Source organism: Styela clava, chromosome 3 (genome assembly GCF_964204865.1).
Source record: "Styela clava chromosome 3, kaStyClav1.hap1.2, whole genome shotgun sequence".
Taxonomy (NCBI): domain Eukaryota; kingdom Metazoa; phylum Chordata; class Ascidiacea; order Stolidobranchia; family Styelidae; genus Styela; species Styela clava.
This window is the reverse complement of record NC_135252.1, coordinates 15,075,614-15,090,406: the sequence shown is the minus strand read 5'-3', so window position 1 is coordinate 15,090,406 and position 14,793 is coordinate 15,075,614. Positions and strand designations below refer to the sequence as shown.

Sequence of the window (14,793 nt, the reverse complement as noted above, 5' to 3'; positions counted from 1 at the left end):
TGGAAAAATATTTCGCCCTTTTTCGTGTTATTGTGGGCCAGATGAAAGGACGCCGTAGTTTGGTGAACCCTGGTGTAATTGAAAGTGTAATTGAGCCAAAAATTTACCTTATTACATTTACAATTACACAGAATGAAAATGCCCCAATTACAATTGATCCAACCTTGTATAGAATAAATAAAAGTGTACATTTTGTGATATATATATCGAAACTTTGGTTCATTTATTTTATTTCTGTGAATTTGTGCAGCAATTTTGGGAGATAGGTAGTGCATGGCGCATAGAATACAACGAAAATACCCTTTCGAAATACCTTGGGCGTTGGGTGAAAGCATATAGTATGGGTTGGGCGACGTCTTCAGCATATTTTAGGTTGTGGTATCGCTGATGTCGGCTGATGGATTTTCTAATCCGTGATTATGTAAAATTATTTTAGTGTTGGCGTGAATTATATTTTAGTGAATTGAATACTGATGTTTGATAATATTATTGCACAGAAGAGAGGGAGATTTATTAAAATTATCATGATAGCAGCATCCCTGCATGCCGAAAATCAAATCAACCATATTCAGATATTTGGCATATACGATATCTGGATATGGAACTTGCAAATAAAAAATAATTTCATATAACATGGTAGACTAAAGTTTTTATTCAGGTATTTGAGAGTTTGTAAATATACATCTATCAAAAAATGGCTTAAGGCTAAGCAAATGCGTAAGAATTGTTTTTATAATTAATAGGGATTATTGTATGAAAATCATAATATTAACTGGAATACGTAATTTGAGATTGGGTATAACACTAGTGATATGTGTAATAACAAGCAAATATTGTTTTGATCACGTTTTAAAATTTTATTGACTTTTTCTAATTCTAAAACATTCGTTTTTCCAAGAAAAAAAAAAAGATTTCCTAATGATGTATTTCGGTGGTTTTCAACCTAGTAGATGGATCGCACCCCAATAAAAAATTCTGTCTAATTGTTTAATTCATTTTTTATCGTCTGAATTGTATAAACTAAAAATATACATAAAAACAAGCATAATTACACTGGCAAAGAAAATGATGAAAAATGTTTATTAACAGTGGCAAATACCACAATACTGCTATAGGTATTTGATTATATTCAAACAACCTACATACTAATACAGTGATATAGACTCTCGGACTCAGTGGAAACTTGAGGAATCCTTGGACTATACTGGCAAGCAGAACTGGGCTAACACCTGATTTCTTAACACAAATTCTGTTTCAGACGAATATTCAAAACTATGCTTGAAGCAGTTTATCTTTTGTCTTCATGCGTTCTATTTGCTTCCATCCGAATACTTATTTGGTACTTTTCGTTGTTACCACATATTGTGGCTAAATCTGATAGGTGGGATGTTATTTGGAGATGGTACAATGTTTGGGTATCATGGACACATTCACTATTCGCAGGAGCAACTTGCTTGTATTGGTATGCTTTTCGAGTTCTAAGATTGTAGTATTTGAATTCCTAACCTATTCCTGGTATACAGTATGCAAATAAATCATTATTAAAAGACCTGAGATTATCTGAATACATTTTGTTCCAGTAGAGAAAACCCATGCTTGTTCGGCATGGATGTACACCCTAATTCTTATCAAAATTCTGAACTTTAATGATATTGTTAATTTTAAGAATTGCTTTCAAATCGTTTTCTATACAAGTTATATTCTGAATATCTGTGCATTTTTTTCAGTTTGTACAGAGACCCTGATATGTTGAATAACCTCAACAAGAACTGTGACTCTGCTGTTTCTAGTTTTCTAGTCTCTGCTTCAACAGGTGAGCAATTTTTGAAAAAATTGTTGAGAATTAAAGTTGGGAGTATAATTTGCATCTTAGCATAATTATTAATAATTAAGTGCAACTTGCATCATCAGATTAATATGCAATTAAATTTCATTCAACAACTAATTGCCAAACTATCATGATTTAAGATAATGCTTTTGATAATTATTTCATGTATTGCGTCAATAATCTTTTTATCAGTTTGCCTAAAACAGTTCATCAGCACAATTAATTCGCTGAAGCACTCGCACATCGCAACAGTACAATGGCAATATTATTAGGATGTTATTATTTACAATTTTTAATTATCCTCAGACTGCTAGCATTTGGGTAACATTGAGTGAGTGTGTGAACATTCAATATGAATCAAACAAGGCTTACTACATTTAAGGTTGTGCTATTCAAAACTCAAAGCGATATGTTCTACAGTTACTTCAATAAATGCTATACCTTATCTATTAATTAAGAGATTGTATTTGCGATTTGCTTTGTGTTTTCATTGTATGTGTGGTGGGCCTTTTGGTAGAGTGCTATAATATTTTCATATAAAAACTTCATTTTTCAACAACCATATCTGTGTGAAAAACATGGCAACTTGAACCAGCTTCAACATGAGAGAAAAGATGAAACTTGATCAACACAATAAATCGGAATCTATTTGGGAATTTCATCGTTAGTTGTAGGTGTGGCACATCAAAACCTTTGTTTATGTTCACTTTCGCTTGTTTGTTTGTGGGTGATGGTATTGGCTACTATGTAAACTGTTATTACATAGTATTTCATACATTCTGGTTGTTTCATTTGTAGAAGTTTAGATTTGAAGTCACATTAGTTTAAACTTTTCTCTAAGTTCAAAAGTACATTAAAGCTAAACATTCATTTTCTTGTACAAGAAACTTTATTAATGAATATCAAATATCATATCAATGTTGTCTAAATCTGTGGTTCTTAACTTTTATGATCTCATGGCCCCTTTTTTAGTGACAAAAGAAGGCCCTTCAAACCGTTAAGAAAAAATTTTTCTCACTGTAATATAAACAATACAGTAAAAGTGTTGAAGACTAAACTAATCCTTGTGTTTATTTATGAGTTGTCAATTTGAACTTCCAAACCTTGGTTAGATTTAAGATCAATGAAAACTCCATTCCCATTTAAAAATGGGGCATGGGGGACCGCCTTCAGAAACATCTAATCTAAATGCCGTATAATTATAATAATTCATTTCTTCCAACTTATCTACTTTTGATTAAATCTATATTTTCTACGTCACATACCTCATTTTCTTCAACTATGTTATGCTGTGCTCTGGCAATTTTTTTTATTATTATTTTGCAAGTTAATTTTTGCATGAGATGTTGCATGATTTGTTTTATTATGTTTTGTTGATCGTCTTTTAGATATAAGGAAACTGTGAATACGTCAAAATCATAAAACATAAAGAGCTGATAAAAATAAAAAATTGATGACAAAATTTTTTTAATGGCATTAAAAGGGTTTTGTACAATACTGATGTCTATCAAGCCTCAGTTATCATTGGTGTTAGATAATACATTAGTTCTATGTATGAGTTGCATTCATTAGAATATAATTTTTATAGTCAAAACGTTCGTTTTTCATTTTTGTAGGTAAATATTTGAATATAAAGGTTTATATTCAAGTGGAAAATGTAAATATTAGGCTATGGAATATGCCCTCTAAAGTTTTATTATTATTATTAGGTTGTGTTATCGATTCATAATAATACGAAATTATTAAAAAAAGAAATAATTAAATCGTTTAACAGTCATAATCCCAGATTTCTTTGTGCACGTTTTTTCCTATTCTTATTTTTGATTATGTTTTCAGGTTACTTTCTTTATGATGCAGTGGATTTTCTAGCATGTGTCCCAATTTCTAATGCCTGGGATGTTCTTGCACACCATGTGGTGGTATGTTTCAAGCAACTAATTGTTCTGAATTAATTTTTTGTGTACGAATGTATTGTAAATGTTCTGTTATGAAACACTTAGCTCAGAAAATAATTTTGGAACTCCAGAATTGTGAGCAGTCAAATTATGGGTAAATTTCTAGAAAAATAATTTCAATGAGGGGTGACGTCGAAATTGAATAATCTGCTATTCGGAATTGTGGTATTATTAACAAAGAATTCATGTAATAGTTTTTCAAGGAAGTTGCCGACAAATATGGTAGAGGTTTCATTAATCATTTATTTTTTCAGTTTTCAGACCTCGATTGCTCAAAATGATCATTTTTTAAATGAAACTATTCTGTATTTCTAAAATCATATCATGAGATATTTATTCGAATATTTAAATCATTTTACATTATTAAAAAAAAATTTTTTTGTTGCCAAAGAGCATTTCATGTGGTGCTTATATGAACTATAATGCTGTGTCTTAGTATAGGCTATAACCCTTATTTTCAAAAAATTCCTTTCGATGAAATAGCCTATTCAATTGACAGGTGATCACTTGCTTTGTACTGGTTGTGAAGTCGGGATTGTTTATTCCATTCGCTGTTGTTGCTTTACTAGTTGAAGTTAACTCCATATTTCTTCATGCTCGTCAACTAATGCGAATGGCTGGATTGTCACATACAGTTTGGTATTCGCTGAATATGCTGACAAACATTGTAACGTAAGTTTGAGTGATATCAAGATATACTTTATTCAATTTAGTGATGTGACCAGTATTTAGAAAGGCATTCGATGATACTAAGGCAATGGGATTGAAAACTTAAGCACAATGACTCTTTGTGCCTCTAGTCATACTATTCTCCAGTGTTTTTTCATTAATGAAATTGTCTTTTTATATAGGTATTCTGGGAATTTCCACTAGGCGCTTCGAAATATCAATATGTCAATTCTTGGTACATGATATCCCTGATTTTGCCTTATCAGGATGGTGTAGTTCGGTGGATGTGTAGTTTCATTCAAGTTTAAAACAATTTTTCCCGGTTACGATTGGGGCTAGGCATTTTCATACACCTGATGATTTCAGAATCTAATGTTTTTTGAATAAAGTTTCGAATACTTGGGACGATATGTAATTGTATGTGATATTCTCACTATAATGGGTCCAGACACATGTCTAACTAAAAACATTAAAACAGTTCGCTATGTGTGCAAACATAATAAGAACCTTATTTCATCAATAACTAGAAATGAAAAAAGTTATAAAAATGTCAGAATTGCTTTTTGAAATTGATGGATTCACCTCGTGAATTCTTATGTGTGCGCAAGCATTGTTTTTTCTTCAATTACCACCGTTAGAAGTCAGATATTCTGACTCGTGAGCAAAGAATTAAAAGTCTAGTCTCTGGAAAGTATTACAATCCGACCAGTGGTGGGATCCGACCAGTGATGGGGTTCTATAATTTTATAAGATCAGCAACCGGTTAGCATTACTGGTTACTGTCAATGGATTTTTGTAACAGAACCGGGTGAAATGACTTTTAGTGATGCGACTGGCTGACAAAAAAATTGAGTCCCACCACTGAATCCGACTCTTATTTCCAATATTGATAAAACATGCCAATCTTTCACCAACAGCCCTGGTTGATGTTTCATCCATTTTTTCAAAAGTGAGGTGTTACACAAAGGTAGTAACCAGACTCTCCATCATTGGCACAGTACTGAATTTGCTAGCATAACTCACAAATCATAATCGTATGAGAATATGCTATCTATAAACTCATAATTTAGATTCATTGCTTGTCGCTTCATATCCATTGCATGGATGATGAGATGGTTTTGGCATAATGCAGAAGATATTGATCAACCATACTATGGAGTTCTTGCAACCAGTTTGCCTGTGATGTACATAATCAACATCATATTGTTTTTCAAGATCATGTCGAAGGATGCAAAGCACATTTTATCTATTGTAAAAAATTTCAAGTCGGGAATCCACAACAGCTGGAGAAAATGTCAAAGTCACGACCATCCACCTACGTGTATCAATTCTAAAATGTTACGCCGAGATTAACGACATTTTGACGTTTAGATATAAAATATTTTTTATAGTAGATCTGCGTATGACCAAGCATGCATAATAACTATTTTTCTGTATCATGTCCAAATTTTTTTTTACCCATTTTAAGCTTTCAAGACATTGGAGTTACAAACTCTCTATGCTCCTGATGTAAACCTACCTGCTGAAATAATGTTGTTCACACAATTTTTATCAAGTACGAAAGAGTAAAAATTTTGTTGAAGCCTTTTTTTTATTCTCCACTGTTAAATCATATTTTTACTTTCAATCCTTTCAACAAAGCCATACATAGATGCACAAGAAGCAAACATTAGTAGAAAGTATTAATTTATGTATATGGTCCGGGTCTCCTGAAGTATACGCCGCAAGTACTTCTAGTTGGCCTGGCTCAACAATTTTTGCATATGTCATTCCTAACCCCCACCTGACTATGTCATCCGAAAATTACATCACTGCGGAGTCGCTGTGATGTAATACGGCCCTATTGAAAATCCGGCAGAAAGAAGTGACTGGAAGCATCTAGTGCTCATCAACAGCCTAAACCTTTTCTCGTCGAAACGATACCGATAAGAGAGAGATTGCTGATGTTAGTGAGTTCAATATAGACGGCACAGATGCCATTTCGGACAATGGTAGCTATACTTTAGCAAGCTCTATGACGCGATTGTGATGTCACAGTGATGTAATTTTGGGGTGACGTACTCCGGTGGGGGTTAGGAATATTATACTAATAACAAAAGGTTATGCTACGCCTACTAGAAGTACTTGAGGGGGACAAAGATCCTTTTTTGGGCTTATTTGAGGCGCTGTAGTAAAATAGGTACCGGTAATCAATGTAACTAATTTTTAAATTTATTGAGGTGACACAGATAATTTTGTTTTTCAGTTTCACATAATTTTGAACACAGGCATTCTGAAAAACAACCTTAATTACCATTAAACCATTTTTTGGGTTAGCCTATTTCTTCAAGGCAAGTTTGTTTCTACATATTCTTGTTAAAGTGCATAACTATGTTTAAAGGATGGGGTCACTTCAATGCCAGAACTGAAAATTGAAATGCATTACAGTATAAGGTTACTGTTACAAAACAGCCGGCATGATGGCAACTTGGTGCACATAGTTTTTACAAAACCAACCATTATATATTGGTTATTGTTCAATAATGTCAAGTCAGACTGTCATCAGCCGTCTGTAAAGTATTTACTTGAAAATTTTCATAGCAATTGATGCCAAATCTTGATTCTATCTTTTTACTTCTATGCGACATTGGTTGATTGGCTGTCATTTTTTTAATGTTTTTACTAACCTTATATGAAATTTTTCACTCGAATCACTTTTTTATTTAGTGTTATGAATCCACCTAAGAAGCATTACTAATTATATCGCACACAAAATTTGCTCACTGTTTTTACTGTGCTATTTTTTTCTATTAGTCTATTGAATTAAAGGATTGAAAGCAAAATTGATAGACTAAAAATAGTTTTTTTATTATTTCATTTTGACTTCTGGCAAATGACGGTCTTCAAATGTTGTTGGATGCAAGAGTCGGAAGTTATATTCTGTTCTGTTATATTCCAAATAGCTACTGATCACTGGAGCATAAAGGGATTTGATTTTGAACTATATTGCACAGGCCCACAGTATGGCCTTATTCTAATTTAATTAAAATGAGAAACACTCAATTTTTTTTATTATACTATTGGTTGAACAGTAAGATTTCACACAGTTGGAAAACACCTGGTTTCTGAAATGTGGCTCATCGTAGGTTAGTTTATTATCCAGAGCTGTTTAAGAGCACATCTTTCACCCTGCGTGTTCTTGCTTACTATGCATAATTTTTGAATAAAGGAATATATTATGCTGTACATTGTGTATGGGTAAAATATAAATGGGACAAGTTTTTTTTACAGGAAATTAGTGAAGCTTGCACAGAATTTTATCAGCTTACAAGGGGTTAAAAAGATAAGTAATAGTGGCGGAATATTCGAAGAAGTTTTTCTATTTCTTGAAAAGAAAGTATTATTTATGCAATCCCACTTGTAAGTTTCTGGCAGATACAATTTAACGACCATTTGCACAAATGCTGTTTTGCTATCAATATGACATGTGCAATATAAAAAAAGAGTCCACAATACCATACACCCCTGGTTTTAAGAAAGACAAGCTTGGTATAGGAAATGTTGCCTTCGTTCCACCAAGGTTGTATCCAGCTTATTTTCACGTTAAGGCACAGACATTCCTAAGCCTCTTGCAAGAGGTAGAAGCTCTGCTTATTATCATACCCAAACAGTTGCAGCTATTTTATATGATAGTTCTCAATGCTCAGTTCTATATGTTAGTTACATTAACCATTTTAAAAGAACTTTTGCTTGAAAGACTTCTGTTTTAAGCCTCGCATTTACCAGCTGATAAATTACATAAATGATCTACTACATAGTTTGTCCAATCTGGGACTTCAAGATGACCTGATAAAAAGGAGTCCATTAAATCTACTTTTATTACACAACATGACGTAAGGCTACAGCATATAAAAGATTTACATAAAAAGCAAGACTATGAAAACAAGTGGAGTTTCATCTGTACTGCACATACCATGTACCGCAGTGGGATGGAGTTCACTAACGAGACATACCATCGTCCCCGCCTGGTCTGTGACCATCATCAAACCTATTCTCTTAAAGCCATGTTACAGAGCGAATGCATCAGTGCTGACACGTCCTCTTCACCAACTGCTGAAATTTTTGAATTGGACACCAGAAGCAGGCAATAATTTCTTCTTTTGTGCACTCGCATTGGTACTTGATTTGTCATCTTCACTGGAAGGTCTGAATATACAACAAAACATGTAGCTGAGTTTTAAGCAGATACCGCTTTGTCAAATATCATATTCTACTAATCCTGAAATCGAGAAATTGCAATCCACTAACAACATTATGCACAACGTATTTTAACAATTCGAGGATGATTACATATTGCTTCGAACGAGGTGTCTCAAACCAGGCCCTCGGTTGCCACAAAGCGGTTCCTTCTCTCTGCCATGACCACATTAATTGAAATAAATCGATTGTGATTTGTTTTATCCTTTCGCTTATGTCTGTTGGCTACATCATTATCAAGCGTGGTGCACAGAATAACAGATGGTAATATATTAAAAGCAGCAATAGGTAATTAAAAAAAAACAGGGGGTCACAAGTCTTGGAATTCTTTAGAAAAAACTACTGGCTTACAATTTCGATATCTTACTTTTTAATATATTTTCCAACTCCATTTTTGTACACTTTCATTGGTTTGGGTTTTTTCTCCGCTACCTTTTCTTCCAATTCGGCTTGAACTCTCTTTTCTTCGTCTTCTCTCAACTTTGCAAGCTGCGAGAAAAATTGGTAAAAAATTGATTGAGATCTGAAAACTCAGTTCTTTATTATATGTTTCAGTATCGATGTGCTGAACAAATTTGTTTTGTGTACTGAAATTTTTAATGAGCTACTACAGTTTGGTAAGAACGAATCTTTCCGTTTTGACATTGTCTACCGAACTTTTCAAATCCTGGGTGAGGTGATTTACACGGCAATTGAACCCAAGATTTTATCTGATGCTTCAACAACTATATTCAATAGGCAATACATACCATTATCGACCACTATTTACTGCACTTATTCCTAGAGCAACAATAAAATGGAGGAGTACTTACTTTTTCATCTGCATCCGCGTAAGGATCAATAAATACAACAGCTTGCAAAAGTTTTATTTCTTGTTTAGGTTTGTCCGTCTTTTTTTCAGTCTCAACGTTTTCCATTTTTTGTAGTGTATCAAGCCCACCAACAACTCGACCAAATACTGTGTGCTTTCGATTCAAATGTTCGCATGATCGAAACGTGATAAAACTGAAAAAAAAGTTTTACAAAGTGCTACATATTTTCACTATACATGAATATTTTACCTATACTAATCATAGGCTTTTTTCATAGGAGAATTGCTACATCAAAAAGAAGATTGAAAACAGCTGTTATTGTTATACAAACTGTTTTATTGACAGGCTTGTATAGCAGGTCGCAAATGCTTCGATTTGGTTATGAAAAGTGACTTGATAAGAGTGTAAGTAACCTGGATGGTACCTCCCAATTCCCTAGTAAAATAACTTTTTTTAATGGCCTCTAAACTTGAAGTTGAGTCACAAATAAGCAATGATACAATGCTCGGATTGTAGTCAAAGCTGGATAGTTTTAAAATAAAATTGCTATAAACAAGGCCATGTGCACTGGAGAAGAAATGGAGAACTACATTTTTGACCATTATTACATGACAAAGAGCTACTGAACAGTCCCAGAAAGTTTGCTTTGTGAAAGCGTTTTAACAAAAGATCCTTCAATCTGTTTGACTTTGTGATAATATACTTACAATTGAGATTTATTAGTATCTTTTCCAGAGTTCGCCATACTAACTACTCCACGACCAGTATGTGTGAGTTGTTGGCGGAATTCATCCTTAAACGTTCCTCCCCAAAACGATTCACCACCTGTTCCAGTGCCAGTTGGATCTCCCCCTTGAATCTAGAATATTTGATTCCAATAATTGGACTTGTTTTTTCATTTCCATAGAAGCGGGATTCAGAAACTAGGGGGCCAACAGAGCAGTTCTCTTGGGGTCACCAGCAAAGGCATTCACTGAGTATGTTTACGTCGGCTACATTAATCTAAAGTAAATTAACTGTGATCTGTTTAATTCTATGACCTGAATGCAAATATTCTTTTACTGTCGGCTTTTTATTTTTAACCCTCACCGTGCGGTAGGCACGTATACGTACCAATGACAAAAGTCGCTAGATTGCGGCGGGTACGTTGATGTACTCCACTGTTTTTTTTAGCAATCGGTTGCAAACTGTTGGTCTAGTTTTTCCAGGTTTTAGTTTATTGATAAGAAGTCTTCTTCGAGATTAACATAAGCGACAGTAAATCTCGCTTTCGTTTACGACGGGAATTTTATTTGCGGCGGAACGAGGGAGTGTTTTTGAAATTTATGCAAATTTCGGTGTGTTTTGGGTGGTAATAGAAGACATATTATCCCTTCCATCTACCAAAGTATTTTGAGTTAGATCACGAAATTGCTACAGCAATATTATGCTATTGTTTGCCAACCACGAAGCGGTAACAGTAAAGGATTTAGCAAATATTTCTATTTTTTATCACGGTTTGAAGTTTCAACTCCCAAGAAAAAAAAGCCTTTTTTCTATCCGGTTTGTGACTCAGACGACCACTTTTAAATTATTTTTTTTTAATCGCCAATTGCAAGCTCTTTAAATAAGCTTTCCAACGAGCCGTCAGTGGGCAGCAGAGGATCATTAGTTTTTCGTTAGTCGATCGATTAGTTGTGGGGGTACAAATGCATAAAATCGGCGTAGCAAATGTGATTATTTAATAATATAAAATAAAAATCGCATGGAAAGGGTTAAAAATGGTGTATGGAAACCCTCATGAAAACCTGTTGAAACAAAACCAGTTTCTTATGAGGAAGAGCCAGGGGCGGCCATAGATCAAGAAAAAAAAACATGTATGAATTATCCAGAATGATAATGTAATATAAATTTTGTGATATGTTTTCATTGTTTTATTGTAGTCATATTTCCATACCTACCATATATATCTCCATCTCCATTTAAGGTAACAAGAACCATTTTAATATGTGAATGACAACAAAACAAAATTCCCCTACTATTTCAAAGCAAACCAACTCATAAAATTTCTCACCATGAAATTCCTTATTGATCGATGAAATATTGTTCCGTTATAATAATCCTTTTGACATAGCTTCATGAAATTCTCGCAAGTTTTAGGAGTCTGATCGCAGTGTAGTTCAACATTCAGGTTACCGAAGTTTGTTTGTAATCTCACATATCCTTTTGTTTTTACAAATCCGTAACGAACCACATCATCATCCTATGAGTAGTAAATAGTACAGTTTGCACATTCTGATCATTACCTTATATTGTAACAGGAAATAATTGGAAAGATATGATAAAAAGATATATTTTGCTGATTTTTAAAAACAAATTTTTTATAAATATAAACTTTGGATATTGATAAATGTTCTAATAAAGGGAAATGAAGGACGCTAACAAAAATCTATATTTCATAATACATGTAAATCTACCTCTATTTTTCTTTTCAATTCACAGACAAATAGAAAAATTATATATCCCCTTAATTTATAACTCACCAACACTGCGGTTTCAGTTTCAAGTTGTGGAACTGCAGCTGTAGATGTAAATGAAGCAGAAACAGTTCCAGTTGAATAATGAGCCTAAATATACAACAAATGAGAATTTTTTCAGTGAAAATAAAAAATAAATATATATATAAATTGCATATTTAGTTTATTTGCATATGTCCCTGTAGGAAGCACTTTAAATTATATTATCTCTCTTACAGAACTTTTCACCTTTAAATAATGAAGAATAAAAGAGCAAAATAAATAGAAATAATTCGCAAATATACTATGATTGATAATTCTTATTTCAAATATTCAAAACGACATCAATACAACAGTCACAGTGATTAAATAAAGTTATTTTTAATTGATAAAATAAACAAAATTTCACATAAAAAAATTTTGATTTTATGTTCCTACAGCTGCGACCAATGGAATATCATATCAATCACAATACAATCATATAAAACCTAAATTAAATTCATTATATATAAACATAGAGGGAAAAATAAACTCACGGCATTAAATTTATCCACTTTAGATTTTTTCGCAACAGGTTTTTCTTTTAATATTTCGTCTCCCTTATAGGATTTATTCAATTCATCCATAGTTTGCTCTAGTTCTGCATTTGTGCTGTTTAGAAAATATCCAGGCTTTGATCGAAAATTAGCGTCTGAAATTATAAGAGTTATATACAATCAAATCAATAAAACAATCAGATGGACAAATGTGAAAAGCTTCAAAACTTTTGAAGTTTCCCAAATCAATACATCGCATGCTTGCTCCTACGTAAATGACTGATCTCCGAAAGAGGTAACGGAAAGGCAACCACTAAAAGCTACTAAACTATACGAATTATGGTGATGCATTATGCGTTAGTATGAACCAATTAATGCAAGACTCGAAGCGGTTCAATGAGAGCGATTAGGAAGTTAGCTATAAGGTAGGGAACTCCATATAACTGAAACTCTTGAAAAAAAATTGTGACATAAAAGTTTTTTGTATGGTCTGTGAATAGACAAAAGATGAATGAGCTCACAGCCAATTATGATAGCTGATTACAAGAACACAGTCGATTGTAAAATCTGTAAAATAATCAGAGCAAAGAATTTCTTCGATGGGAAAGAATTGCAGTTCGGATGCCAATCTTGATTCAATCAGCTGTGCTATTTAAAAATCATTGCAGGGTGGTAGGTAAGTAAAGAGTCAAAAACAAATAGAACACACCTGCTTCTGGAAGTCTCAAATTGTGTTTGAGATGATGAAATGATTGTAGGTTAAATTTGTCCAAGTTTGTTGGATCCTGAAATAATTATGTTCCATGTTAACAAAACACAGGACATAAGTTGTTAATAATAATATTGAATATAATTCGTTTAATCAAAATAATAAAACACCTGTATTGTTATCAAATCACTTCTCGCAAATATTTCATCTGTGAGCAAATCTCTCCAATTTTTAGGTTTGATGTTCAGTTGTTCAATTGCATCATAAGAATAAACGTTTCCAGTCTTTGAAACAGCCACAATGTGAGTATTTTCGTTAAAAACCTGTATTATTGAAAGATGTCAATATAATTCGAGGTGAATATATTGTTATAATATAGGAAGGCCTACATATAACATTTGTGAGCTTTAAGAAAGTAACAGGCCTATGTTAAAACAGATTATTCATGCAGTTCAAGGGTAAATAATGACTTTTGTGAATTTTTATTGAAGCAATGTAATATAAAACAAAAGCTATGGAAACGAACCTTAAACAAAACTGGGCAGTGATATTTTCCATCCGCATTTTTATGAAAATTAAGTTTCACAAGAGATTTTGCGTCCATTTTCTTCCCCGTGATTGGATTTGTCCCATATTTCTTTAGCCAAGGGATGATGCTCCTGGATTTGAAATAATTAAGTATCATGTTGATGTATGAATGAGATCAAACTTATAAAATTTAATTTTAAACTGTAACTTACAAAAGATCGAAAATATGACCATCTTTGGTACACATTGGGGTATCAAATGGTTGCATAGACAAACTGCAGCAAAAGAATGGGAGTCTGCGAAAATCTGCATTTTCTATTTTCTTCCGATGACCACCATAAAATGCAGACCATTCCTTGCCTGTTATATACCTGAAAAAATAAAATTACAGAAAATACTACATTCTCTTACGGGGAAGATTTTTCTAATTTGTCATTACCATAAACTTAATTCTGCGATTAGACACTAAGAAAAACATGCATTTTAATATACAATGAAATAAATAAAAAAAAACAATATCACATTAATTGTTATCATCAAATATAATTCTAAAATTTTCATTGTCATCGAACATTCCATGATTCTGGGATTTTAGCATCAGTATTACCTAATCCTTTAAAATATTGCATTGCAACTCTTTTCAATTAAAGACTGAACAAAAATTCAATTAATTAAAATAACTAGCTTAACACCTACAGCAGTACCAGCAGTGTATTTTCAAACTTACATCTTATCTGATTGATGTTGCCTCTTCCCCATCTTGCAGTCTCGGCACTTAGCTAATCCAACTGGTTTAAAACAAGCTACAACAAGACTTTCTTCCTAACCAATTGACGAATTCAGGAATTGACAAATTAATACGGTACGGTAACTGTTAATACGAATGATGTATACGGCACCACACGAAATTCTGATAACAATGAAATTTGGAAAGTGCACTTTTTTTTTTTTTAATGTTTCCACAATGTGGATCAATCAATAATTAAAGAATAAATAAAATAATATAGGGATATCAATAAATAAGT

At 32.9% G+C, this 14,793-nt stretch overlaps 2 protein-coding genes across 2 annotated transcripts; one reads left to right on the top strand and one right to left on the bottom strand.

Moving 5' to 3' along the window:
- Positions 1-336: 336 nt before the first annotated feature.
- Positions 337-7,677, top strand: LOC120342307 (TLC domain-containing protein 2-like). The gene is made up of 5 exons (XM_078110634.1): positions 337-1,462; positions 1,728-1,813; positions 3,665-3,747; positions 4,283-4,455; positions 5,523-7,677. The coding sequence occupies exons 1-5, from the start codon at positions 1,275-1,277 to the stop codon at positions 5,803-5,805; spliced, it is 813 nt and encodes a 270-aa protein (XP_077966760.1). The 5' UTR covers positions 337-1,274; the 3' UTR covers positions 5,806-7,677.
- Positions 7,536-14,685, bottom strand: LOC120343182 (RING-type E3 ubiquitin-protein ligase PPIL2-like). Its single transcript, XM_039412312.2, has 12 exons — positions 14,496-14,685; positions 13,981-14,139; positions 13,767-13,899; positions 13,411-13,563; positions 13,241-13,316; positions 12,532-12,686; positions 12,023-12,106; positions 11,554-11,742; positions 10,208-10,359; positions 9,501-9,693; positions 9,056-9,177; positions 7,536-8,637 (listed from the first exon to the last, which is right to left on the bottom strand). Exons 1-12 carry the CDS (start codon positions 14,525-14,527, stop codon positions 8,535-8,537), a joined length of 1,551 nt encoding a protein of 516 aa, XP_039268246.2. The 5' UTR covers positions 14,528-14,685; the 3' UTR covers positions 7,536-8,534.
- Between the last annotated feature and the right edge of the window lie 108 nt (positions 14,686-14,793).

Coding starts and splice junctions, on each gene's coding strand:
- LOC120343182 (XM_039412312.2), bottom strand. CDS start 14,527: ATGGGGAAGAGGCAACATCAATCAGATAAGAT. Junction 13,900..13,980: donor GGTCATATTTTCGATCTTTT/GTAAGTTACAGT, acceptor TTTCAAATCCAG/GAGCATCATCCCTTGGCTAA. Junction 12,107..12,531: donor AAGTGGATAAATTTAATGCC/GTGAGTTTATTT, acceptor TTGTATATTTAG/GCTCATTATTCAACTGGAAC.
- LOC120342307 (XM_078110634.1), top strand. CDS start 1,275: ATGCTTGAAGCAGTTTATCTTTTGTCTTCATGCGTTCTATTTGCTTCC. Junction 1,463..1,727: donor GGAGCAACTTGCTTGTATTG/GTATGCTTTTCG, acceptor CATTTTTTTCAG/TTTGTACAGAGACCCTGATA. Junction 1,814..3,664: donor TCTAGTCTCTGCTTCAACAG/GTGAGCAATTTT, acceptor TTATGTTTTCAG/GTTACTTTCTTTATGATGCA.